This window comes from Chlorocebus sabaeus, chromosome 18 (genome assembly GCF_047675955.1).
Source record: "Chlorocebus sabaeus isolate Y175 chromosome 18, mChlSab1.0.hap1, whole genome shotgun sequence".
Lineage (NCBI taxonomy): Eukaryota > Metazoa > Chordata > Mammalia > Primates > Cercopithecidae > Chlorocebus > Chlorocebus sabaeus.
Window position 1 is genome coordinate 67,654,817 of NC_132921.1, and position 27,643 is coordinate 67,682,459.

The 27,643-nt window shown below is 40.6% G+C and overlaps 1 protein-coding gene across 4 annotated transcripts in view; it reads right to left on the minus strand.

The window, feature by feature from the left end:
• The window catches only part of L3MBTL4 (L3MBTL histone methyl-lysine binding protein 4), a 443,526-nt gene that overhangs the window by 156,773 nt on the left and 259,110 nt on the right, over window positions 1-27,643 (minus strand). For all 4 annotated transcript variants that reach the window (XR_005234835.2, XM_037982494.2, XM_073006460.1 and 1 more), the window contains one exon: window positions 24,096-24,198. Coding sequence is in view for 3 of the 4 variants with exons in the window: in XM_037982494.2 (XP_037838422.1) it covers window positions 24,096-24,198 (103 nt within the window). In the remaining variant the exon portion in view is untranslated. The remainder of the gene's footprint in view (window positions 1-24,095; window positions 24,199-27,643) is intronic.

A 27,643-nucleotide genomic window follows, 5' to 3' on the forward strand; every position in this document is an offset into this window, starting at 1 on the left:
GGAGGCTCAAGGTGACCTGGCCAGAGCTAGGAGTGGCACTGTAACCAGAGTCACGTGACAGGGCTCCAAGAAGTGCTGGGGGCATGGGAACGGGAGGACAGGCCATCCCTCTGTCCCTCTAGGATGTGTTATGTTGTTGTTGTTGTTGTTGTTGTTTTGAGATGGAATCTCACTCTTTAGCCCAGGCTGGAGTGCAGTGGCATGATCTCAGCTCACGGCAACCTCTGCCTCCTGGGTTCAAGCGATGCTCCTGCCTCAGCCTCCCAATTATCTAGGATTACCGGTGTGCACCACCACGCCCGGCTAATTTTTGTATTTTTAGTAGAGATGGGGTTTTGCCCTGTTGGTCAGGCTGGTCTCAAATTCCTGACCTCAGGTGATCTACCCGCCTCGGCCTCCCAAAGTGCTGGGATTACAGGCGTGAGTCACCATGCCCAGGCACAAAAGTTATCTTGAATTAGAAAAAAATTGTTTGTTTTTTAGAGATTTGGGCATGATTAAATTTTTATTTTTTGCTGGATATATCCCATATTAAAAGGCATAATACATATGTATGCTGTTTATAACATAATTATAAAGCAAATACCTGTGTAGCCAGAATCACGGTCAAGAAACTATTTCCAGTCTTACAAAACCCCCATGTGCCTTTCAAACCCTGTGTGGACCTTTGCTCGGTCACTTCTTTGCTTTCATTCATACTATTACCATCTACGCATGTATCCCTATGCAACACTGCTTAGTTTTGTGGGTTCCAGAACTTCTTATCCTTTGCATTACACTGTATGTATCATTTTGGTGTTACAGTATTTTTCACACAACGTGATGTTTGTGAGATCCACGCACGTTGTTGTGTCTGGCTGCAGTTTATTCCTTTGCATGGCTGCATAGTTTTCCTTTGTATAAATATACTCAGAGCTGTTTAGATCTTGTGGAAGATTCCCTTAGAAAGGAAGAGACTGAGGGTCAATAAGTGGGACTAATTTATAGACAGGTGACTGACAAAGGCGGGGTGAGGTCAGAGACTGGCATGAAACAGAAGGAAGGACTTGTTTTTGTCCTGCCAGGACGAGACAGTCATGATTGGATGGCAATTATTTTTTCAACAAAGTAAGAGCTGAGGTCTGTCTTGTGAAGTGGGAAAGGGAAAGAACACAGAAATTCTACAAAATAGCTACTGTAAGGGAAGTTAAGAGACCTCCCAGAGAGAGCTGAGGCCTGAGCAGAGCCACAGAACATGGCTCTAAGCTGCCAACAGCAACTAATTTGAGTGGATAATTCCCTCAGGCAGCCATCAGCATCCCATCTTTAGTAGGAGGGCAGGAGGATGGGAAAAGCTGTGAAACTGGTGGAGTTAAAGAATGTAAGTTCAAATGATGAGTCTGCTACTTACTAGGAACCAGCAAGATAGCTGATCCTTCTGAACCTGTTTCCTCATCTAAAGAATTGGAGATAAGACCCGTTGTAAAACGTTTGTGGTGATAAGCACAGTGTCCTATGTCAAAATCTTGACACATAACAGAAACTCAGTATTTGAAGTATTAAAAAAACATTCTTAGTGGATTATTAACAATAAAACCACAATGTCATCATTAGTAATGACATATTCTTAATATTCATATATTGGACTAATGCTGAATAAACTCACAGAAAGAATTTCCAATTCTCTGTATTAATAACACAAGATGGAAATGCCAGCCCTTATGTTTACTACATCAAATGTGCCATGAAGGCCACCCATCAACCACAGGCTCAGGTGCCTAAGAACACAGCCAGGCTGAACACACTCAGGCCGCACTCCCAACCTCTGATCTCTGAGGGTAAAAGGTTACAAAGGCTCAGAACCAAGTTGTAGAGGCTCCTGTCACCTCCTCTGCCCCATCTGTGGCCTCTTCCCCATGCCCCATTATCACCACCCAACCCCAAGCTCCAGGTGTTTGAAACTACATGCAAACTCTCTCTTTCTCTCTCTCAAACACACACACACACACATACACACACACACACTTGCTTTGTCTCAGCTACTCCCTTTTGCTGGAATATTCCTCCTATCCTCCTTTGTTTGGTTAAATCTTACTCATCCTTCAGGACTCGTCAAAGATACCACCTTTTCCCAGAAACTTTTCTGGAAATCCCTCAACTGGATACAGAGATGCTCACATGACCACCTATGGCTCTCAAAACATACCTTTCTGCATCACTGAATTAACTTTCTAGGTATCATTCATCTCCTTCCCTGACTGAGCTTCCAGATACAGAGACAGATCTTACACGTAGCACAGTTCTGGATGCCTAAGGGCATTCAGTACACGCTTGTTCAGTGAAAGAACAAAAACTCTGAGAAAAGAAGGGAACATAAACCATTTCCAGGTGATATAGTTTTGTTGAAGACTTAAGCACATATTTTTATTGAAGATATTAATGCAAACTCTTTTACTTTTTCACATATCTTAAGTTTCTACAGTGTTTTTCTCTAAAGTACCTAGCTAGCTCTTCTACTCAGAAGAAACCCCTAAAAACACAACATAAACATTTTATTAACTACTTATGTGACCTTATTTTAAAATACTGGTAAGTAACAACAAAAGGGGTTAACTAAATGAACATTAAATGTTTTATTCTTTTAGGGGCTTGCAGAGTGTTTGCATATATTATAGAAAAACAGCACTTTGATCATTTGGCCCAAATGCTCACATCAAGGTAAAATCACATACTCCAATTTAGCCAGAACTTTCTAATAGATTTGGCACAGGTTTTTTTTTGTTTTTTTGTTTTTTGTTTTCAACTAGAACAGTATTCCTCCCTTCAAAGAGCTTCCTTTGCAAGGCTGAGCTCCACTTCGGCTGGGTGGCTCACAGCCAGCTCATCCCCGAATTTCCACGAGTTATTAACCATTACAGTTATGCCAAGTCACAGGTAGTGAAAGAGAGAGCACTGGTTTATTTGTCACCAGCTGCTGACTTGATTTTTCAGAAATATGACAGCCAGGAACACTGTACTAAAATCCTTAGCACTTATCTCTGCGAACAAAAATTAGGAGCTGTTTGGAACTACTGTCAAAAGGAACCATGAAAATGCAAACACCTGACCAATTACAGATGGCACATAAATGCCGGGCACAGTATAACACAGATTTTCCTCGTGCCCAGGATGTAACATCAGTCTGCTGCTTAACACAACATGGTTTTTAATCCTTTTTAAAAAGTCTTTTTTAGTGTTTGTGAATTAGCAGCAAAGAATTCTTAGATAAACGTGTGGGTGGTAGGGATGAGAGAAAGAGGCAGGGTGTTAGGCTTGAATGCGTATGGATCACTGTTCAGGAAATACTCAAAATAGGGATATCTGCTATTTTATTCCCCCGAAGATTTGTATGATCTATTTTGTAATCTAGTTTAAACAGTCAAGAAGCCAGGCCTAAGGAACACCATTTGATAGAAGACCACAGCTCTCTCATGTATGTGGAGGCGTACGTGTCCCAGGTTTAATTCGAGGGAAAAGAACAGGGTTTTTTCTGATATGTCTGATATGTCTCTTTGCAAGACCCGTTGCCTCACAGAAAGAAACATCATTTCTCTACCCTAGTTCTGCATATATGTCTGGGAATGTGACAAAGAGCATCAGATGAGTAGTCAGAAGACTAAAAGCTAAGCATCAAGGAAGCAAAAACAGGCCAACAACTGGGTTACATGCCTCCAGAACATGAGGCTGAAAAGCAACGTCTCCCAATTCCTAATTCAGGGAAATTTAAACATTTCACTCTGTTCTTTTCGTTCACTTTCAATCCATGACAGAGACGTGCAAAGCAGACTGAAGCCCAAGCTGAGTCCTACGGACTGTGAAACACCACTGAGGGCCTGACACAGCACAGATGTGTTTTCAACCTCACTAAACTGTGCAACTCTTGGTCCTCCCAGGTCAGTCTCGGAACTGGCCACATGCCTTCCAAGGCAGTCTACAAGCCCAGGGGCCCGAGGCCTGCTTGCTAATGGCCTTTACACCGGTCATCACTGTTTCCTCTGGAGTGTCATGAGGTGGCTACGGAAAGGGAAGAAGACTGGATGGCCCCTCCCAGCTTGGCGTTACTAACCTAATACATCAGACTGTTGCCTGGGCTGCAAGGGCCAGCTTGTGGAGAAACTTGTGAGTAACATTAGGAAGGCTACTCTGATTTTCTTGAGGTCATTTTTGTTTGAAAAGCTTTTAAAAATTGAAGTAGAACTTAATATAGAGTGCCCAGAATGTAGGTTATCTTCTTCACAACTGACCATGCTCCTAGAACAACCACCAGGTCAGAAAACAGAACATAAACCCAGAGGCCCCTCCACGCCGCCTCTTCCAGTCACTCCCTGTAGGGGTAACCACAAGGCTGAATCTTAATACTTAAGAGACCCATGTGTCCTGCTTCTGTACCTTGCATGAATGGTGTCATTCAGTATTACCTATTGGTGTTCAGCTTCTTTCAATGAGCTTTACACCTGTGAGCTTCATCCAGGTTGTGTGTAGATAGAGCCACTCATTCTCAATGCAGTACAGCGTCCCACTGTGTGAATCGGACATAATTTATTTATGCACTGTTGATGGGTGCTTGGGTAGATTCAGGTAGGAGCTATTATAAATAGCGCTGATACGAACATTCTAGTACATGTCTTTTAGTGAGCTGACGCACATAGTTCTTGGACATATGACTAGGAATAGGATTGCTATATTGCTTGAAGTTATTTTTGGCATTTACTAGATAATTGATGTTTACAACATTCTATAAAAAAGCCCCAAGGTCAAGTCTCCATTAATTACACACAGAATTATCTGTTGTCCATTCATTCTTGAACTTTCTGCAGCATGTACTATTATAACTGAGGCCAATGCCACTGTATCTATTTTAGTAAGCAGCATGATCATTTACAGATGCACAGTACCACATTATTTACTTTGGTTTATTGCCCTGGCATTTCTAACGCAATCCTAAATCACCCTCCACCTCAGCTACTGCTATCAAGAAGAAATTAAGAAATTTCAGTAATCACAACTAGTTCTTATAAATAGGCGATGCACCTCTTCCATCTGGCCCCAGATAGGCAAGTGAATATGAAATCTGACATATGCAGGCACTGAATTATAATAACAGAAATTGGAATATGATGCTATAATTATCATATCATCAAAATGAGAATGAGACAAAGGGATAATTAAAATCATCATACCCAGCTTAATATTTTCATAACTAAAGCTTTTATTCCAGATTGCTGATTTGCAAGTTTCTTATTGATATTTCATGTCTTACAAGGAGCACTTTCATAGCCTTACACACCAAAGGGGAAGCAGACATTAAGGTAGCTGTTGCTTCTTTATTTTTTTAGATAAATTCTAACAACTACTATTGTTTCCCCGTGTGTGTGTGTGTGTGTGTGTGTGTGTGTATTTTGGAGCTGTGAATCAAAAGTTCATGGTTTGAAAAGAACTCTGAGGATCATTATGTCTTGGCCTTGTCTCACGTGAGAAAACTGTTCTTAATAGTTTCCTTAACGGCTGATCATCCAGAGGTAGTAGGTTTGTGTGTCATTTAGGATCAATTTCCCTTTCTGACCTAAAATCTTCCTAATCTACAAGTGAGAGGCATAATTTCAACTACCACTCCAGTTCTGAATATACATCTGGGAATAGGAGAAAGAGTATCAGATGAGTAGTTAGAAGACATTTAATTTAAAATCAGCTCTACCACTTATGAGTTGTGCAGTGATGGGAAGACACTATCTGTTCAAGGCTCACTTTTTAAATTCATAAAGTAGAAATAATAAAACTTACATCATAGGGCTGCTCTGTGTACTAAATAATATATTTGAAAACATTCTGTTAGTGGTTAAATAATACACAAATATAGCATATTATGATTGTTATTATTAACTTGTACAATAGACACTTTCCAAAGGAAAAAACATCAACATTCACACTTTGAATCAAATTTCGCCCACCCTATTGTCTGCACTACAAGTAACTTCCAAAAATAAGTTGTACTATCAACTTGATATGATTTGGTTGTGTCCCTACCCAAATCTCATCTTGAATTCCCACGTGTTGTGGGAGGCATCCAGTGGGAGCTAATTGAATCATGGGAGCAGGTCTTTACTGTGCTGTTCTTATGAGAGTGAATAAGTCTCATGAGATCTGATGGTAACATAAGAGGGAGTTTCCCTGCACAACCTCTCTTTTTGCCTGCCACCATCCATGTAAGACATGACTTGCTCCTCCTTGCCTTCCACCATGATTGTGAGGCCTCCCCAGTCATGTGGAACTGTAAGTCCAATTAAACCCTCTTTCTTTTGTAAATTGCACAGTCTTGGGTATGTCTTTATCAGCAGCATGGAAATGGACTAATACACAACCTTATCCTCATTCATAAAAGGAAGATTGGCCATGGCCACGTTATCTCTTTGAATTATAGCCATTGTCTTTAAAGAATGGTATTTATCCAAAAATTTAAGAAAACAGAATCTCCATGAGAATTATATCTTTAAACCTAACTTATAGGTTTCTAGTATACATGCAGTATACTATCAATACATGGTAGCGGGAGACTTTGTTATCATGGTCTATAACCAGGAAACTATAGAAAGTGACAAACTTCCTAAACTTAGGAATGTTATTTCTTAGAAAAAAATAATCAATTTTCATTCACATTACACAGTTTTCCATGTATTCAGATTAACTAGGATAACTTCTTAAACAATTTCAGTAATTACAAGAAATCACAGCACGTTAATTAAAAGATTGTATTTTCTTTTTTCCTGTGCCTAGTAGACAATGGAACAGTCATTAATCTTGATTCTTGAGGCATCTTTAGGAAAGGGGGTTATTCTAACCCAGTTCCTGCTGCTAGCAATAGCTTTGCAATTATGGGCCTTACATTTGGAATACAGATCCTGGACTCATGATATTCACATTTTATGAAACAGTGAAAGGCACATATGAATAAGTTTCTTGCAACTGGAAAAAGTCCTGTCCAGGCAGTATGCTGTTGATCTTAGAGAATTATGTTGTGGTGTATCTCTTAAACAATATTGATAAGGTTTGGCTGTTTCCCCACCCAATCTAATCTTGAATTGTAGCTCCCATAATCCCCACATATCATGGGAGGGACCAGGTAGGAGGAAACTGAATCATGGGGGCAGGTCTTTCCTGTGCTGTTCTCATGATAGTGAATAATTCTCATGAGATCTGATGGTTTTATAAAGGGTTGTTACCCTGCACATGCTCTCTTGCCAGTCACCATGTAAGATGTGCCTTTGCTACTCCTTTGCCTTCCACCATGATTGTGAGGCCTCCCCAGCCATGTGGAACTGAGTCCATTAAACCTCTTTTTCTTTACAAATTATTCAGTCTTGGGTATGTCTTTATTAGCAGCATGAGAACAGACTAATACGAATATCACAGATATTTTAACTAAAAATGAAGTAAGAAATCACCTAATTCAATCATCTTGTTTTGCAGATAAAGAAACCAAGGCCCAGAGATTATGTGAATTTGTCCTTTGTCCTACTACCTGACATTACAAGGGTTATTCTTAAGTTACTTTTAGTTAAGGGCTAGGCCCACTTGAAACTGTTTTCACTTTGAAAAAAATCAGTGAAGAAATGACAGTTTCCATTCCAGGGATGTTTATGTGTTAGGATCAACCAGTGTGTGAACTCCTTGGGGTAAAGACTTTGTAGCTGCCATCATTCCATCATTCCAGGTGTAAGGAAGGCCCACATCAGGCTGGTAAATGCTGATGAAGATGGTAAGAACAGAGGCCAGGAAAGCTACCCAGGAGGCATAAGGCAGTCACCACATGAAAACATCTCAGTGGAGGGATGAGAGATCAAATTAGCAATTTAGAACATTCATTGAAGTGATTTTCCTAGTACTCAGAGGGACAGGATGAAGAATGGAAAATGATGAGAGAAAAGATGAGAGTCACAAGGGATAGATGTAGAGGATCCAATGTCATTTGATAGAAATTCTAGAGAAAATGTATCTGGAATAGACATAGATGTTGAAAAAATACTCAGAGAAAAAAATGCTCTCGTACAAAGGAGGACATTAGCCTCAAACTGAAGAAACAGTATTAGAGGTAAATTTAATGAAAAGAAAACTATATATAGACATATATAGGGGCATTTTAAATTATATATACAGTATACACACCAATACATGCAGTATACTATCAATACATGGTAGTAGGAGACTTTGTTATCATGGTAAAAACTAGAAGATGATAGCCAGCAACAGGACAGAGCTCTGAAAGAAAAAGGTCTGGGCTTAAACACCTGTCTCCCATCAAATTGCTTTCAAGGTGTTTTCTTACATGCAAAGATTTTAAATGTAATATGAAGGCACCTGGACAAATCAAAACAACTCTTGAAGTGTGCTAGAACAAGGAATAAAGGAAATTAAGTAAAGAAATAAGGAGGAATTGAGGCTGGAAAGGATGAGAGATTACCACTGGAATCAGTAAAGGTGCATGGTAGATTTAAATTTTTTTTTTTTTCTTTTTTTTTTTTTTTAATTTTTTAAATTTATTTATTATTATTAAACTTCAAGTTGTAGGGTACATGTGCACAACGTGCAGGTTTGCTACATATGTATACTTGTGCCATGTTGGTGTGCTGCACCCATCAACTCGTCATTTACATCAGGTATAACTCCCAATGCAATCCCTCCCCCCTCCCCCCTCCCCATGATAGGCCCCGGTGTGTGATGTTCCCCTTCCCGAGACCAAGTGATCTCATTGTTCAGTTCCCACCTACGAGTGAGAACATGTGGTGTTTGGTTTTCTGTTCTTGTGATAGTTTGCTAAGAATGATGGTTTCCAGCTGCATCCATGTCCCTACAAAGGACACAAACTCATCCTTTTTTATGGCTGCATAGTATTCCATGGTGTATATGTGCCACATTTTCTTAATCCAATCTGTCACTGATGGACATTTGGGTTGATTCCAAGTCTTTGCTATTGTGAATAGTGCTGCAATAAACATACGTGTGCATGTGTCCTTATAGCAGCATAATTTATAATCCTTTGGGTATATACCCAGTAATGGGATGGCTGGGTCATATGGTACATCTAGTTCTAGATCCTTGAGGAATCGCCATACTGTTTTCCATAATGGTTGAACTAGTTTACAATCCCACCAACAGTGTAAAAGTGTTCCTATTTCTCCACATCCTCTCCAGCACCTGTTGTTTCCTGACTTTTGAATGATCGCCATTCTAACTGGTGTGAGATGGTATCTCATTGTGGTTTTGATTTGCATTTCTCTGATGGCCAGTGATGATGAGCATTTTTTCATGTGTCTGTTGGCTGTATGAATGTCTTCTTTTGAGAAATGTCTGTTCATATCCTTTGCCCACTTTTGGATGGGGTTGTTTGTTTTTTTCTTGTAAATTTGTTTGAGTTCTTTGTAGGTTCTGGATATTAGCCCTTTGTCAGATGAGTAGATTGCAAAAATTTTCTCCCATTCTGTAGGTTGCCTGCTCACTCTGATGGTAGTTTCTTTTGCTGTGCAGAAGCTCTTTAGTTTGATGAGATCCCATTTGTCAATTTTGGCTTTTGTTGCCGTTGCTTTTGGTGTTTTAGACATGAAGTCTTTGCCCATGCCTATGTCCAAATTCCCTTTGAAAACTGGCACAAGACAGGGATGCCCTCTCTCACCACTCCTATTCAACATAGTGTTGGAAGTTCTGGCTAGGGCAATCAGGCAAGAGAAAGAAATCAAGGGGATTCAGTTAGGAAAAGAAGAAGTCAAATTGTCCCTGTTTGCAGACGACATGATTGTATATTTAGAAAACCCCATTGTCTCAGCCCAAAATCTCCTTAAGCTGATCAGCAACTTCAGCAAAGTCTCAGGATACAAAATTAATGTGCAAAAATCACAAGCATTCTTATACACCAGTGACAGTCAAACAGAGAGCCAAATCAGGAATGAACTTCCATTCACAATTGCTTCAAAGAGAATAAAATACCTAGGAATCCAACTTACAAGGGATGTAAAGGACCTCTTCAAGGAGAACTACAAACCACTGCTCAGTGAAATCAAAGAGGACACAAACAAATGGAAGAACATACCATGCTCATGGATAGGAAGAATCAATATCGTGAAAATGGCCATACTGCCCAAGGTAATTTATAGATTCAATGCCATCCCCATCAAGCTACCAATGAGCTTCTTCACAGAATTGGAAAAAACTGCTTTAAAGTTCATATGGAACCAAAAAAGAGCCCGCATCTCCAAGACAATCCTAAGTCAAAAGAACAAAGCTGGAGGCATCACGCTACCTGACTTCAAACTATACTACAAGGCTACAGTAACCAAAACAGCATGGTACTGGTACCAAAACAGAGATATAGACCAATGGAACAGAACAGAGTCCTCAGAAATAATACCACACATCTACAGCCATCTGATCTTTGACAAACCTGAGAGAAACAAGAAATGGGGAAAGGATTCCCTATTTAATAAATGGTGCTGGGAAAACTGGCTAGCCATAAGTAGAAAGCTGAAACTGGATCCTTTCCTTACTCCTTATACGAAAATTAATTCAAGATGGATTAGAGACTTAAATGTTAGACCTAATACCATAAAAATCCTAGAGGAAAACCTAGGTAGATTTAAATTTTAAATAGCAAAATTCAGTTGGGTCCTTTTATTTTTCTTTTCTTTCCACGAGTTGATCTCTATCGTTTTAAAAATGGAAGGAAAAAAAGAGTGAGGTATGTATCCTCAAATCTAATGAACATAACTAGATATACTGAATTAGGAAAAGAAAAAGATAAATATTTAGCATTTCCTCTTTCCCAAAAGAAAGCCAAAGATTAATGTTCTCTAACGACTTTGATAAGTAAGTAAATGTAGGTTTAGAAATGCATCTGAAAAAAAATTAGAATAACCAATAGAATAATGGAAAACATTTGGGTGGATAGATGCCCTTACTTCTAAACTAGAAGTTATTAACAACATGTGGAAGGAAGGAAGGAAGGAAGGAAGGAAGGAAGGAAGGAAGGAAGGAAGGGAGGGAGGGAGGGAGGGAGGAAGGAAGGTCCCCTTCTTTGTCCTACCACTAGCAGCAAGAACACAACAAAAGATACAAAATATTTAAGGCATAAAGCAAGTTGGCATATGTAGAGTTTATGTTATACTTTTAACAAAAATTGCAAATAGGTTAAACTCTCTTATCAACAGGGAAAGGTTATTAGATGGGATTTTCTTCCTTTTTAAAAAATATTTTTGTTAATAAAATAACTTCTGTTCTGTTTTGTTCTTTTAGAGACAGGTTCTCATTCTGTTACCCAGGCTGGAGTATAGTGACGCGATCTTGGCTCACTGCAGCGTCGACCTCCTGGGCTTCGGTGATCCTCCCCCTCAGCCTGCTGAGTAGCTAGGACTACAGGCACACACCACCACACCCCACTAATGTTATTTATTTTTTGCAGAGATGAGGTCTTACTATGCTGTCGAGGCTGGTCTTGAACTGCTGGGCTCAAGCAATCCTCTTGCCTTGGCCTCCCAAAGTGTTGGAATTACACGTGAGCCACTGTGCCTGGCCTTCTTTTTAAGACAGTTATAGATATACTTTTCACAAAAAGCATACCTAAATAAAATACCATGTAAGGCTAAAAATAGGACAGACAAATAATTTTTGAACAGCCACATGCACAGCCATGAATTTTGTTTGGCACTATTAATGTGAGACAAAGAAGCAGCCTAGGGAAAATACAGGACTAAGAGTCATTTCTAACTAACGTAGAATCCAGACCAAAGACACAACAGTATTAAAATTTATGGACCAAATAATATAATATGTGCTCAATGTAACTCGGGAATTTTTAACAACACGGGAAACTATTTTATAGTTTATTGAAAAGACAAATGACAAAAAAAATCTGTACATTCTGTCTGATTCTGCCCATGAAAAAATTTATATGTATATATGTGGAAAAAAACAAAAAAGACACAGATTGAAGGCATATAACATAGTAGTTGGATTACGGGATTATGAGTGGTTTTTATTTATTTTTAAATGCTTCTTTATTATTGTCTAAATTTTCAGTATTGACCATAGACTAATCTTGTAATAAAATGGTATCATTTTAAAATAATGTATAATTGCAGTATTTTTAACTTTTCAAAGAGAATAAATTTTCTTTGTTTATATTTTACTCTGATTTTGGTTCTCAAGGTGACTTAAAATTACCAGATTTCATCATTTCAGCTTCTCCTTAATCAATGTACTGCTCTTCTCACACAGAAATAAACCAAAGCCGTATCTGCTTTCCTCATAAGGATACAGTTCCTACAACCTTGGCAATTTATGTAATTTAGAATGTCGCACTTAATAAAATCCTTAGAATGCATCAAATAATATAGTACCTTTGGAAATCAGTGTAGTAGTTGCTACAAAATTAAGCATTTCATATGTAATTTTTTCTTGAAGAATTTAGAAAAAATCATTGAATTCTCACATAATTATTTCCCAGTTCAGTAAAATCAGACCTATACATTAACCTTGAAGAATTTTATAGTAATGGATAGAACTGATTTAAAGACCTGTAACTGATCTTTTCTTACATTGTCAATGTTTTTACTAAATTGGGTAATTAATCATGTCATTTTGAGAATTAAAAGGTTCTTTAAAATCAGATACTCTTTTTCCTTTTGCTTATGAAAGTAAAAATACATCTGCAAGTTTATTTTTAAATTTCCACCCAGTTCAATTTCACTGTGTGGTAACATGATGTCAAGGAAAATGACAGACCAAGTGACAAAGGAATCAGATAGATGTAAGCACATGTCACTGAGGTGGTTTCCCGGCATGATAAAAGTTTTAACTGAAGGTGACACTAAATTAAGAAGTACTGTGCATAAAAATTAAAGCTGTGCCTTTGGGAACCCTTTTGAACATAGTGTTTCAATCAGCCACTGTAAATTCACAAAATTTATAGAGCCAAACTAAACACAAAGTAAATTTATGAGAGCTTTTACTTTCTATATCAAGCTTGTCCAACTTGTGCCCATGGGCGGCATGTGGCCTAAGATGGCTTTGAATGCAGTCCAAGACAAAGTCATAAGCTTTCTTAAAACATTATAAATGATGAATTCCTTTTAGCTCATCAGCTATCATTAGTGGTAGTATATTTTGTGCGTGGCCCAAGACAATGCTTCTTCTTCCAGTGTGGCCCAGAGAAGCCAAAAAAATGGACACCCCTGTTCTACACGATGACCATGCTATTGCGATGACTTAGAACAACTAGAGAGAATAAGAAATAAAACCATAAACTATTAGCTGAATTATTATTTGGTAGGTAAACAAAGTTTTAAGAATAAGTTAGAGAACACATAGCAGATTGGAAAATGGAATTCATCCTTTGTCCTTGCGAATAAATCCTTTCTCTCCCTACTAAAATAGCAATAAATGAATAAAAGAGTATGAATTCATAAAGACAAAGCACGATGCTGGCAGATGAGAAAAGTGAACACATTTTTGAAGACAGAAAACAGATAAGCTGAGAGCCAAGAGTCTGCAGATAGAGGATGCTATAAAAACACACCAGGAAAAGTTTGGAACAGTCTTCTTGGATGGAAGTAACTTTCTTACTCAAAGGATAAGGTCTCCTGACAGTGGTAGAGGGGAGGCTCCTCTGCAGTGTGCCTGGGCCCTGCCGGCCACCCCTCCCACGAGTTCACCATTGGTGGACTCCAGCAGTGTACACACAGCCTCACGCCAGCGTTTTTTGGTGTCTCACTCTAAAAAGTGAACGAAACAAAGACTACCAGAATTTGAGAAATGCCTTTAATATAATGGGAAGAAGTCAACCAACCTAACCAAAAACAAATCAAAACAAAAAGATTGGGGGAAAAAAAGAGTCAATGCAGGGAGCAGAAAAAACAACTCCAAACGTTATCAGAGAGGTAAGAAAAGCTACACAATCTATCCAGCAAGAACAGGTTACAATCAAGAGCAAATCAGAAAACAAGAATGTGTTCTCAGAAACTGAAAAAAAGAACAAACACAGTATAATCAAAAACTTCAACTGAAGGATTAGAAGACAAACTTGAGGAAATATTTCATAAAAGAGAATAAAAGACAAGGAGTGAAAAAGTTCTGAACATCAGCTGAGGAAAGCAAACAGAGCAAATAGAAAAAGAGTATGATTGAGAAATAAAAGGAGAGCACCTCCCAGAAATAAAAGAGGTGAGTTTCCGGATTGAAACAATGAATGGACAAAAGGCCAATTTCAAATCACCAGGGATAAATAAAAAATCTCTAAAAATGCCCAGGGAAGTGCAGTTCTTGTAGAGGGGAGGGGAGTGACATGATGCAGTGCGGGAAGAGGAACAATCCCATGGGTGGATTTAAATTTGAACGAAAGCAGACTCCTCAACAACAAAACGGTTAACATAACATGGAATGATGCCTTCAATATTCTGAAGGAAAAGGATTTCCAACTGGAATTCTACCCATGGCTGAGGAGACACACAAGCTATTTTAGTTAGAAAAGTAACTCCCTCCCACAAACTCTATCCCAAAAAGTCAGGAAATGAAGAACATAAATTGGTGAAAAGAATTCTCCAAGCCAGGAATAGAAGCTCAAAGGAAAGGGAGATAAAGGGAATTCCAAGATGGAGGAAAGACCTGGAAGGCAGCTGTGCAGCAGGTCTGGAGAGAAAGCAGTTCAGATGGAGGAAGGGCAAAGGGCTATCTGTGGGGTGAGAGGGGGATTAATGGACCCTGATGTGTCTGACTGCAGCTGAGTCAAAAGCCAGATGGAGAAGTTTGTATTTTTAGGTCACATTGTGATACAACCAGAGGGTATTCAGTCAAAGCCAATCCAACAGGTAGGAGGATGGCTGAGGAAATGTTTTCATTGAATGGGAAAGGCTACTTCCAAGGATGACAAGAGATACGTGCCTAAGAGATCAGGGGCCCAAAGGGGTTCCCACAGGCTTCCATTAAAAAGAAGGTCAATGATGCAAAACCAACCATTACATGTAAAGTCAGAGCAACCGAACAAGAATTCCAAGAGCTGCACCTCTAGTTCCTTCCAGAAGGGGTGTCTTAAGTCTCAGAATAATGCCTGGACCGTCCAAAACAGTTTATCAGCTATACATGTACCTATTGTTTTACTGTTGTAGTATTATTGTTTTGTTTCAAAATATCAATGCATGGATACTCTTAACAATTTACTGGAATTTTATGTGTGTATTCCAATTCACTCATTTAATCATTCAGTTTGATATTTCTTTCCTTTTCTAATCATTGTTAAAAATTTGTATAACTTTTTGAGCTGAAAGTTGAATTAGTTCACTTCCATTCTTTCTTACTGAGTAAGGTATAGATTTCTCTCTGAACGTATGTACTATGGTATCCTAAAAGTTTATCTCTTCAGTGTTCTCATTATACTAAGTCTAGATTTTCTGAGATTCAGCTCTGGGTTCTCCTTTGATCCCATGATTGCTTAAGTGATAGTTATAAATGTTTTTGCATTTGTTCTAGGTGACTGGATTTTTTCTCAACAATTTCTTATTTCATTGCATTTTGATCACAGAATAGGTTTGATGTTTTGTTTTGAGAATTCACTGAGCTGTGTGTGGCCTAACAGTAGAGTTTTGAAAAGTGCTTTTGCGTAGATTTATTCTGTTTTCAACTTGATGTGTATCTTTAGTCACTCTTCCTCCTTTTCTTAAATCATGTTATTCAGATTCTGTATATTCTTATGTCTGTTTTGCCTGTTTACTCCATCACTCTCTGAAATGGGTAAACTCTCCTTATATTATTTTATTTCTCGTTATATTTTCTGCCATTATACTTTCCAAAACATGGTATTATACTCTTTAGTGAATAAAGACTATGTCTGTTTGAGTCTCATCATAAAATTGAATCTTTTGCAGTGTAAAGAGCTCTCATTTACAGATGAAGAAATGAAGTTAGGAATAGTGGGACGATGTGCCTCATACTACAGAGTGAGTGGTTAGTCTGGATGTCCAGTTCTGGTGAGTTCCAGGCCTTGAACATGACTAGTGAGACTGAAAGCCCCCACCCGCCACATACACACACTCACTCACAAAGGGGAACAGATGTGAAAAGAAGAAAACATCTAAAATAATTTCCATCATTATTTTTGAGCTGACAGAACAATTCCAGGTAAACCCTGAATAGAGGGTGAGTTCTCCTGTAAGTTTCCACTAAGAGCACCCAAAAATATCTTAGATTTATCTGATACCCCCAACCCCCACTTCTGAGCAGCAAATGCTCCTCGTCTATTTCTTTGTATTGTTTAAGGTTTGACACTTCAGCCACATATGCTGTGCCCTGTGTCCCACACAGGAGTTCTGGGGCAAGAGGCCTTCACATTGTAACAATATCTGGCTCTCAAAGTAAATAATATAATTATTGGTTCCTAAATAAATTACCTGTGTATGTTTTATGACACAGAGTTAGATCAAGTCTTCTAGAGACTGTGTTCTACTCATTTGGGGGGAAAAAAAAAGATTTCATATCTAATCCTGGACCTTGGCTCAAAAGTAAATTTACATCTTGTAGTCCCAATATTGTCATCTCTAAATATTCCTATGTTAACAAATACACCTACTTCACTTTATTCCCTATGTAAATTCATGCAAATAAAATGTAAATTGTGTGATAATTGTGTGCCCAAAGTCCTATTTTCATACAGATAAGAACTGATGCAATTTATTTCAAATAATTTATCCATATTCTACATGAATTCCATACAAGTTTGAGTATTATTGCTAACACCCCTGACTATTTTAATAAAAACTAAAATAAACCTATCTAACATTCATCTAAAAAGGACACCCAGGGTCTACCTCATCTATTAAAGTGAGGTATTATTTTCAAATATCGTTAGTGATATATTGATGTCATCGTCCTCCTTGTCAGCTGTAGAATATAAGATGCTGACAACTTATTTTAAGAATACTGTTTACTTCCTTTCAAAACACCAAGGCTTCAATATCAGAATCAGAAATTCTGATTTGAAATGGTAAAAACAACATTCTACTTGCAAGCACTCCACTGCCTGGGAGCATTTTCTAGAAAAGCAGCTGAAATCACCACCTTCCTTAAAGTGGAGCACTACATCTTCATGCTTTCCCCCAGGCTTTGGAAGCAGGAGTCAATCAAGTTGTTTTATACTGGTCCTAGCCAAACTGGAGGGGCTTGTTCTTTTGTTTTGTTTTTTCTTTTCTTCTTCTTTTTCTTAAATATAAGAATATTTGCCTAAAAATCTTCTGGACTAGAGACTGCAAGAAGTGTCTCGTAAAATGATGCCTCCCTGGTAAAGGTACATACCTATGACAAGAGGAAAAAACCTTTTATTTTGGAATATTCAAGTTTTACTCATTTAAATTCATTAGGAAACTCAAGCTAGAAATGATGATTATATTAATAGCACATCTAGGAATCTGGGAGAATACAGCAAAGATTTAAAAATTTTATCTCTTGCTTACCATCTCTGACATAAAAGAACAAAATGTATAATGATAACTTCAGGTGTTTTATGGAAAATTTCTAGCATGCATGCACGTGTGTGTGTGTGTGTGTGTGTGCGCGCGCGCGCGCGCAAGTGCATGTATATAGTATTCTCAAAAGATACTGCCCAAGGTAAGTACTGAAGAACAATACTTTCAATCTTTTAGAGCTATGTAACATTTAGACTACAATAACAGTAAAAATATAAGAAAAATGCAGGGATTATGAATGGTATCAATTTTTTACAGTTAATTGCAAGAGGATTTTAGTAAATTCTTAAGTTGTACACATAGTTACATTTGTAAATTGATTAACTGGGTAAAAAACAATGATGAAATGATTAAAGCAAGAGAGGCATGACCAGCGTTTCCTAGAGCTAACCTACATTACTCATGATCCGCACTCTCCAACGACACCCTTTCAGCCAACAGTAACTTCATCAAAGATTTATCCTCATGCCTTGAATACAAGGAATTTTGAATTCCTTGTATTAAGACAAAATAGTGTTTAACATAACAAAAGTTGTTTGCATTTCCTTTCACAGGTAAGTTAAAATGTATTTACCTTATGGTTTACATGCTTTATAACTCCCCAATAAAAACGCAAGGTCAAGAAACACCCAGTTCTCTAATTTTTGTGTTTTCCATTCTAGATAGATGCTAGCTGCAGGTACTTGTTCTTTTCATTTTCATTTCTGAGACCCTGGAATCATGAAGCTTTTGGAGACCTTGCTCTTACTTGAGTGCTCTCTAATAATGAGGTCTGGCACTGGAGAAGAGCTGAAAGAATTCATCACACCGGCAGCCCTGCACATGTGTGAGGCCTGGAGACAGGATCACCTCTCAGGCCTGCTGTGTCCCTAAAAATGCCCCATTCTTCTCACTATCACACTTACAATATTTCATTTTTTTCTCTAAGCTTCATAGAATGCTTTTCTTTAAACCCTTCTTTATTTTTATATTCTTCTCATTCATTCAGAAATTCTGAGGCCAACCTTTAAGAGCTACTTTAAAGGCTACTTATCTACTTTAGTAGATAAACTTAAGTCAAATATTCTCTTGATACTTAGATAATACAAAGAAGAACATCAATGAGACCCCATTTACATTATGTCAGATGAGAGAAAGTTCAGAGAAGCTGCTGGAACAAAGGGCAGCAGAACCATGGAGTCTGTGTCCACAGCCTTCTCAGAATCCAGTAGGGAGAGGTCAGTCAGAAACACACAGGCCCAGCGCAGGAGGCAGCCGGCTTTGCTGAAGTGGAAGCAGAGGCTCGTGTGAGATGCTCCGCTACCTTAAAGAGCAGTCCAGGAACGGTCGGTGTCATGTTAGCACCAGCTCCACAGGAGCGGCATCATCAGAGAGCTCTGAGGGACAGACAAATTGCAATACTGTGGTGTGACTAACTTTGGGGATAACGATTCCAGTTTTGAAGGAGGCATTAAGATGGCCAGTCACTTCACAGAAATACCTGCGCTCAAAATGCTACGATGAGAGGCCACAGTGCGCCGGACTCTCTCAGGGCTGTCTGACAGAACTCTCGGGGGTGATGGACATGTTCCATACCTTTTCTGTCCAACACAGTAGCCACTAGTCACAAGGGCTGCTGAGCATCTGAAATATTGCCAAGCGTGCCTGAGGAACACAGAGGCAGGTGACCAGCGAGTACCATAGTGGGGTGTTACAGCTCTATATCACACACGCACACACACATACACACACTCCCCCCACACACAAACAGAAGGCCTGAGGAAGACGATCTCCATAGCTATATACTCCTAGTGCTGTCTAGGAAGTGGCTCCATCAACTCCAGCAGAGTCCTCGCTAATACAGGGCACCCTCCTAATCATGGGTTTCTCCCCTCCGCTCCCCTTCCCTCCCTCATCTTTCCTTTTTCCTCGTTTCCTCCTCCCCTCACAGAGCACTAATATTACAGTAGGTAACAGTAGGTAAAAGACATTGAACAGATTGTGGAAAAAAAAAAAAATGGAGGTAGCTAGGCAGACGTGAGCAAGGCAGGAGAGGCCCCCTACCCCAGGAATGCCAGGCTACCATCAGGTGATGGTCAGGTGGTTGTTAAACTGTCTATCGAAAATAATAATTGGTCACAGCTGGTGCCAGGAAGAGGCAGCCTCCCAATAGAGAAGAAACACCTGAAACTGGTGATAAGCAGCTCCCTGATAACATCTCAGGAGGTGGGTGAGTGGACCCAAGCATGTTCGCTAAGAGGCAAAATGGCGGAGTGTAACTGGTACATGACCTTCCTCTAGGAACATTCGACTGGTAAGGGAAAAATGCCTCAAATGAGCATGTACACAACTTCAGTAAATGCACTGTGCATATGGCCTGTATTAGTCCATTTTCACACTGCTGATAAAGACATACCTGAGACTGGGAAGAAAAAAGAGGTTTAATTGGACTTACAGTTCCACATGGCTGGGGAGGGCTCATACTCACGGCAGAGGGCGAAAGGCACTTCTTACATGGTGGGAGCAAGAGAAAATGAGGAAGAAGCAAAAGCAGAAACCCCTGATAAACCCATCACCCATCAGATCTCCTGAGACTTGTTCACTATCACACGAATAGCATGGGAAAGACCAGCCCCCATGACTCTATTACTTCCCCCTGGGTCCTTCCCACAACACAGTGGGAATTCTGAGAGATATAATTCAAGTTGAGATTTCACAGGGGACATGGCCAAACCATATCATTCCACCCCGACCCCTCCAAATCTCATGTCCTCACATTTCAAAACCAATCACGCCTTCCCAACAGTCCCCCAAAGTCTTAACTCATTTCAGCATTAACCCAAAAGTCCACAGTCCAAAGTCTCATCTGAGACACAGCAAGTCCTTTCTGCTTATGAGCCTGTAAAATCAAAAGCAAGCTAGTTACTTCTAGACACAATGGGGGTACAGGTATTGGGTAAATACAACTGTTCCAAATGGGAAAAATCAGCCAAAACAAAGGGGTTACAGGGCCCATGCAAGTCTGAAATCCAGCAGGGCAGTCAAATTTTAAAGCTCTCAAATGATCTCCTTTGACTCCAGGTCTCACATCCAAGCCACGCTGATGCAACGGGGGGTTCCCACAGTCTTGGCAGCTCCACCCCTGTGGCTTTGCAGGGTACAGCCTCCCTTCTGGCTGCTTACATTGGCTGGTGTTGACTGCCTGCAGCTTTTCCAGGTGTATGGTACAAGCTGTCAGTGGATCTACCATTATGGGGCCTGGAGGACAGTGGCCCTCTTCTCACAGGTCCACTAGGCAGTGCCCCAGTAGGGACTCTGTGTGGGGGCTCTGACCCCACATTTCCCTTCCACAATGCCCTAGCAGAGGTTCTCTATAAGAGCCCCACCCCTGCAGCAAACTTTTGCCTGGGCAGCCAGGCGTTTTCATACATCTTCTGAAGTCTACGCGGAGGTTCCCAAACCTCAATCTTGACTTCCATGTACTCACAGGCTCAACACCATCTGGAAGCTGCCAAGGCTTGGGGCTTCCACCCTCTGAAGCCATAGTCCAAGATTTATGTTGGCTCCTTTCAGTCACAGCTGGAGCAGCTGGGACACAGGGTACCAAGACTCTAGGCTGCACACAGCACGGGGACCCTGGGTCCAGCCCACAAAACCACTTTTTCCTCCTGGGCCTCCAGGCTTGTGATGGGAGAGGGTGCCACACAGGTCTCTGACATGGCCTGGAGATGGTTTCCCCATGGTCTTAGGGATTATCATTAGGCTCCTTGCTACTTATGCAAATTTCTGAAGCTGGCTTGAATTTCTCCTCAAAAAATGGGTTTTTCTTTTCTACTGCATCATCAGGCTGCGAATTTTCTGAACTTTTATGCTCTGTTTTCCTTTTAAAATGGAATGCTTTTAACAGCACCCAAGTCAACTTTTGAATGCTTTGCTGCTTAGAAATTTCTTCCACCAGATACCCTAAATCATCTTTCTCAAGTTCAAAGTTTCACAAATCTCTAGGGCAGGGGCAAAATGCTTCCAGTCTCTTTGCTAAAACACAAGGGTCACCTTCACTCCAGTTCCCAACAAGTTCCTCATGTCCATCTGAGACCGCCTCAGCCTTATTGTTCATATCACTATCAGCATTTTTGTCAAAGCCATTTGACAAGTCTCTAGGAGGTTCCAAACTTTCCCACATTTTCCTGTCTTCTTCTGAGCCCTCCAAACTGTTCCAGCCTCCGCCCTTGACACAGTTCCAAAGTTGCTTCCACATTTTCTTGTACCTTTTCAGCAGTGCCCCACCCCACCGGTACCAATTGTACTGTATTATTCTGTTTTCACACTGCTGATAAAGACATACAGTGGACTGGGAAGAAAAGAGAGATTTAATTGGACTTCCAGTTCCACATGGCTGGGGAAGCCTCAGAATCATGGTGGGAGGTGAAAGGCCTTCTTAGATGGTGGCAGGAAGGGAAAATGAGGAAGAAGCAAAAGTGGAAACCCCTGATAAACCCATCAGATCTCGTGAGACTTATTCACTATCACAAGAATAGCACGGGAAATACTAGGCCCCATGATTCAATTACCTCCCCCTGGGTCCCTCCCACAACATGTGGGAATTCTGGGAGATACAATTCAAGTTGAGATTTGTGTGAGGATACAGCCAAACCATATCATGGTCCCTCCCACGTGCTGGCAGGGCCACTGCACATGTGGACAGTACACTCCAATGAAGAATCAGGGTGACGCAGGAGAATAGGGTCTAGAGGCAGGAAACCTAAGGCCAATTCACCCTGACTCCCTAGAACTAAATGAAAAGAAAATCCCCAACTTTCCACTCTCAAGTAACAAAAGGACCGGAGGCTACTCCCTTTGCACCCCCGACGCCCTGCTTTTCTGCATGAAAGATGGAAAATTGAAAGTATCTCTGATTGGTTGTAGACAGCAACCAGTTGTGGACAGCAACCAATCAGATGTTTGCATAGCAGCGTAACTTTGTAACTTCACTTCAGCCTCTGATTCGTTGCTTTCCACAACCAATCAGACTGATTGTTGTCCACTACTTCATCTACATAGGGTGTACACCAAGTAACCAATGGGAAACCTTTAGAGGGTATTTAAGGCCCCCTAAAATTCTGTAATGGGGATCTTGAGCCCCTCTGCTTGGGCCTGCTCCCACCCTGTGGAGTGTGCTTTCATTTTCAGTAAATCTCTGCTTTCGTTGCTTCATTCTTTCCTTGCTTTGTTTGTGTGTTTTGTCCAATTCCTTGTGCCAGACACCAAGAACCTGGACTCCCTCCACCAGTAACAAGGGCAGAAGAAATGCAACCCCTGGAATTATGCCAATGTATAAAAACCCCAAGGCAAGGCCTAAATGGCTTACTTGACTCTCTCAAGTTGCCCTCCTGGCCCTCTTCCAAGTGCACTTTACTTCCTTTTGCTCCTGCTCTAAAACTTTTTCATAACATTTCACTCTTGCTCAAAAACTCGCCTTGGTCTCACTCTGCCTTAGTCTCTCACTCTGCCTTATGCCCCTGGAACGAATTCTTTCCTCTGAGGCGGCAAGAATTGAGTTGCTGCAGATCCGTACAGACTGGACACTGCTAGCACTAAGACGTCTCCTCCAGGTCCAGCTCCACAGATTTTCACAAGTCACCAAGCAGTCTTCATGTCTTTCTTTTGCTTAATGGATGCTATATTTTTTTCTTTTAAGTGTTAATAGATTAATGCATATCACATTTATATTCATGTATGTGATTTAGGAGTGCTTATCACTATTATGGTGGCATTTCCTTTGATTCAGTTAAAAATGTTTTAGGCACTAGTTTCCAGGATTGCCTGATAAAGCATGGACTTCCTGTATTACACTTAGACCCTTTTTTCAAACAAATTTTTTCTTGCTTCATGTATTATATGACTTAATCTTTTCTCTTTATAATAAACTTTTCTATGATGTTTGTTTATTTGTGTATCTGAACAAATTTGATATTAATTCTTTCAGTCTTAATTTATATATTTATATATATCACCAATATAAATAATTTATCTATACATTATTTACCAATTGATGAGGATAGAAAAAGAAGCAAAGGCTTACACATTTACTTATATTATTTTTCTTTAAAAGCAACATCTGTTCATACGGATACTGTCAAATACTTAAAACCTGGGCATATTATGCAACATAACTTCACACTAGTTTTCTATTCTTTTATAGAATTAACTCCAAATGAATAAGAAAGAGAGAAAAAGAAATAGAGGCAAGAAATAGAAAATGAGTAGAAAAGGGAAGAGGCTCTGGAATTTCTCTGGAAGAAAGCAAGTCTCAGGACAGGGTAGTGGGTGTGTATGACAGTATGCATTTGGTAGGAAAATTGTTACAAAACAGAGATTCTGGGACATGAAGTGGGTCTGGGAAACACCTCACAATTCCAAGAAGGTTCTAGAAGGGCAGAGTTGCAGGCAGAGGAAAATGTCAAGGAAGGGCCTTGGCAACACAGACGTGGGAGTGTCACAGGGGCAGCTGGCTCCATGAGACTCATTTATGATGCTTCATGTAGCTGCTAATCTGCAGAATGTTTCCATTCATCCGGGAAATAACTGAAGTAAGAAAAATGTTACCTGTGATGTCCTGAATAACGTGGACCACGGATATGGCCTATTCCTCGGCACCCGGGAGTAGGACAGACAGCTTGACCTGGAAGGATCTTCAGGTCGTTCGTTCCTTCAGGAAGTAAAAGAACATGCCTTGAAAACACTCTCATTAAAGAAGACTGCAAATCTGAAATATGTAAATGATGCTAATTAAGACTTTACAAATTAAAAACAAACCATCACCAAAAACCACTTACAGGTGACTTACGATGTATTAGTAATATTAAATTGTTTAGCAGAAAATACCAGTGCTGTAATAAATAACACTAACAGCACAGTCCATATGAGAGAGAGAGGAAAAGGAATAAATGAATAGGCATTGAAGAAATTTTTTTTTTCTTTGAGACTAAGTCTCACTCTGTCACCCAGGCTGGAGTGCAGTGGCGCATCTCGACTCACTGCAACCTCCGCCTCCTGGGTTCAAGCAATTCTCCTGCCTCAGCCTCCTGAGTAGCTGGAATTACAGGCGTGCACCACCACACCCGGCTGATTTTTGTATTTTTAGTAGAGACAGGGTTTCACCACTTTGGCCAGGCTGGTCTTAAGTTCCTGAACTCAGGCAATCTGCCCACCTAAGCCTCCCAAAGTTCTGGGATTGCAGGCGTGAGAAATTTTAAAAAATAGATACGAGAACATTCACTTATTTCTTTCAGAGATTAATAATGGCATAGGCAATACAGCCACGAGCTGAGAACGCGAGTACGTAAGGTCTGCTTTCTGGTCCTCGGTGAAGCCTCCACTCAACCACGGCAAGGATCTTGGAATACTGGACAGAAACCAGGCTAGTAAACAGGGTGTGCTGAAGATGGCAAACATGGACCTACAGCACATTTACTCAAGTGGCTGCCAAAGCTAGGCAAAGAAAGAACTGACATTATGCTACTCTATACTACTGCTATACTGTACCATATGCTACACTGTACTATATGTTGTACTATACACTACACTGTACTATATGCTATACCATACACTATACTGTACTATACACTACACCATACTATATGCTGCACTGTGCTATATACTATGCTATGTACTACACTGCACCATAAGCTACAGTGTACTATATACTATACTCTATGCTACACCATGCTGTAAGCTACACTGTGCTATACTGTACTATATACTGTACTGCATTGCACTGCACTGTACTCTAACCATGCCAAACAGTCTGTCAATCTGAAGAGGCAGTCTACATTTAAATATTATCAGTAGCAAAACTTCCATGCCCTGTTCTGTGATTTTCCTCAGTATTCTCTGCCCCCTAAACACACATGCACACACACACACACACACACATGTGCGCGCACACACACACATGCACACTCACACATATCAGTTCCTGGAACGTCCCATCCCATACCTCCTGCTGTTCTGGGCCTTACTTCCCTGACAATCCCACAGTTTCCTTCTCCCCTCCCAGCTCTCAGACTTCCATTTCCTGTTCAACAAACTCCCTACTTCCTCCTCCTCATCTCAGTATTCCCCATTTCCCAGTCCTGGTTTCATGGGGCTGAAGATGTGGCTTCCCACAGCCCTCCACAGGGGTCACGTGCCTCCAGAGAGGAAGGGAAGTCAGGCCAGTCTTCCTCTCTGTGCCTCTTTGGGGCCACACCTCTGAGGCTCCTCTTCTGAGTCTGCTGCCTTGGGCTTCCACCATCTGCCCACTGTTTCCACGTCACTCAGGGAAGACTTCGGCACTGGTTCTCCACGTTCTGCTCTCTCCCAACTCTGGCAATTGCTCAGGCACACTCAGGCCCCATGTGCTCATCCTGCCACTCTGCCACCCCAGCACATCAGTCACTTCCTTGAGCCGGTGGCCCCCAACTCATCTGGGCCACACAAAGAAAACCCTCTGGGTCTTGTCATCACCCAAAATGGCTTTGTTTCCAAAACCCAACCTGACCACAAAATCGTATCCTCCCATACTACACGCTCAGGTGCCCAACTGCTGCTGATGTTTTCAACGTCAGTGGAGTTTCCAGGCCACTAATTTCCCTTCTTCTCTTCCTCAGTCCCTTCTGAGGGGCCACAACCGCCTTTCCTTGTCTAACTTAGATTCTATCAATTATTTGATCCTCTGTTGCTCTCTGACTTTTTAATCACGTCTGGCTGTGGGGCGGGGGTGGGAAAGAGCCAACCATGGATCACCCGAAACAACTTGCTGCTCTATGTTTTGCAAAACTAAGTTCTCCTGGGGAAAAAATGTGCATCATGCAGATGAGGTGTTACCAAAACACCTGTCTCCCATACTGCCACTGGCCTGCAGCCTCAGCCCTGCTAACTGAGGACCAGGAGCCTGTGGACGGAGCGCCTCCTCACCACCTGCCCAGCACTTCCCCTCCTTCCTTTCCACTGTAGTGTGGGGCGCACTTTCCCCTCTCCAAAGCAAATCCCTCACCATCTATGCTTGATCTCATCACCTCCCATTCTCCAGGATCTGTAAGCTATGAGGTATTTTAATCGCTCCTTGACTATTGACCAACATTTAAACATACTCCAGTTTCCCCATCATAAAACCAAAGACAAAAGAGAAAACGAAAGTTTACAACTCTTCTTGGATCCCACATGCCCCTTAGCTGCTGTTCCCCGTTTCTTGTTCAGAGCAAACTTCTCAAAGTAGTTACCTCCTTCTCCTCGGGGCTCCTTTCCTGAGTCACATTTGTTTTAACATCATCCCACACATTAGGATAACATCCCTCATATTGGGACCTAGACTCAGTCAGTACTTTCATGAAATCTAATTACAATGTAATACAAATTTGTGGTAGACTATGAGTGCCTCTGAAAGGAAGAACTATGGATTACTCACCTATTCCGCAAGCACTTACACTATGTGCTCAGTAAGTGCTTGTGGAATAGGTATTTACTGAAACTGTATACTGTACTATATGCTACAGAATGTAGTTCGATGTATAGTTGGCAGTCTCCTTCTGAAATTGATGTTGTCTGCTGGCTTTGGCAACATCACACTCTGACAGTTTTCCTTCTGAACATGAGGATTCTTTTGTAATCTCCTTTGCCAGCATTTCCTCCTCTAGTCAACCTGAAATGTCAGGCAACATCCTCAAGGTTTGCTCCTGGGCCATCCATTTCTACGGCTTCATTTGCCAACTGCACGCTCACAATCTACAGCCCAGGCATTCTTGAAGTTCTACACCAATGTATCCACCTTTACACTTGATGTCTCCATAGTTATTTCTTAAAGTCATTTCAAAGTCAGTATGTTCAGACTGAATCTTTCGTCTTGTCCCCCAGCCTTCTTTTCCCCTAGAGCAGCTCATCTCCGTGACTGCATTACCCTCCATCCAGGAGCTTGGATCCTCGACATCATTTCTCCCTGGATCCTTCACATCACCTGTCCCTCATTTCATGACACCCTATCAATCAGTCCTCAATTTTTCAAATATTTCTTTTACCTACCAACTTATCTTCATCGCTAGTATGACTGGCCTAATCCAAAGCCATCTTCCTGATTGAAGAATTGCAACAGTCATTCTTCACTCTTCCTAATCTAT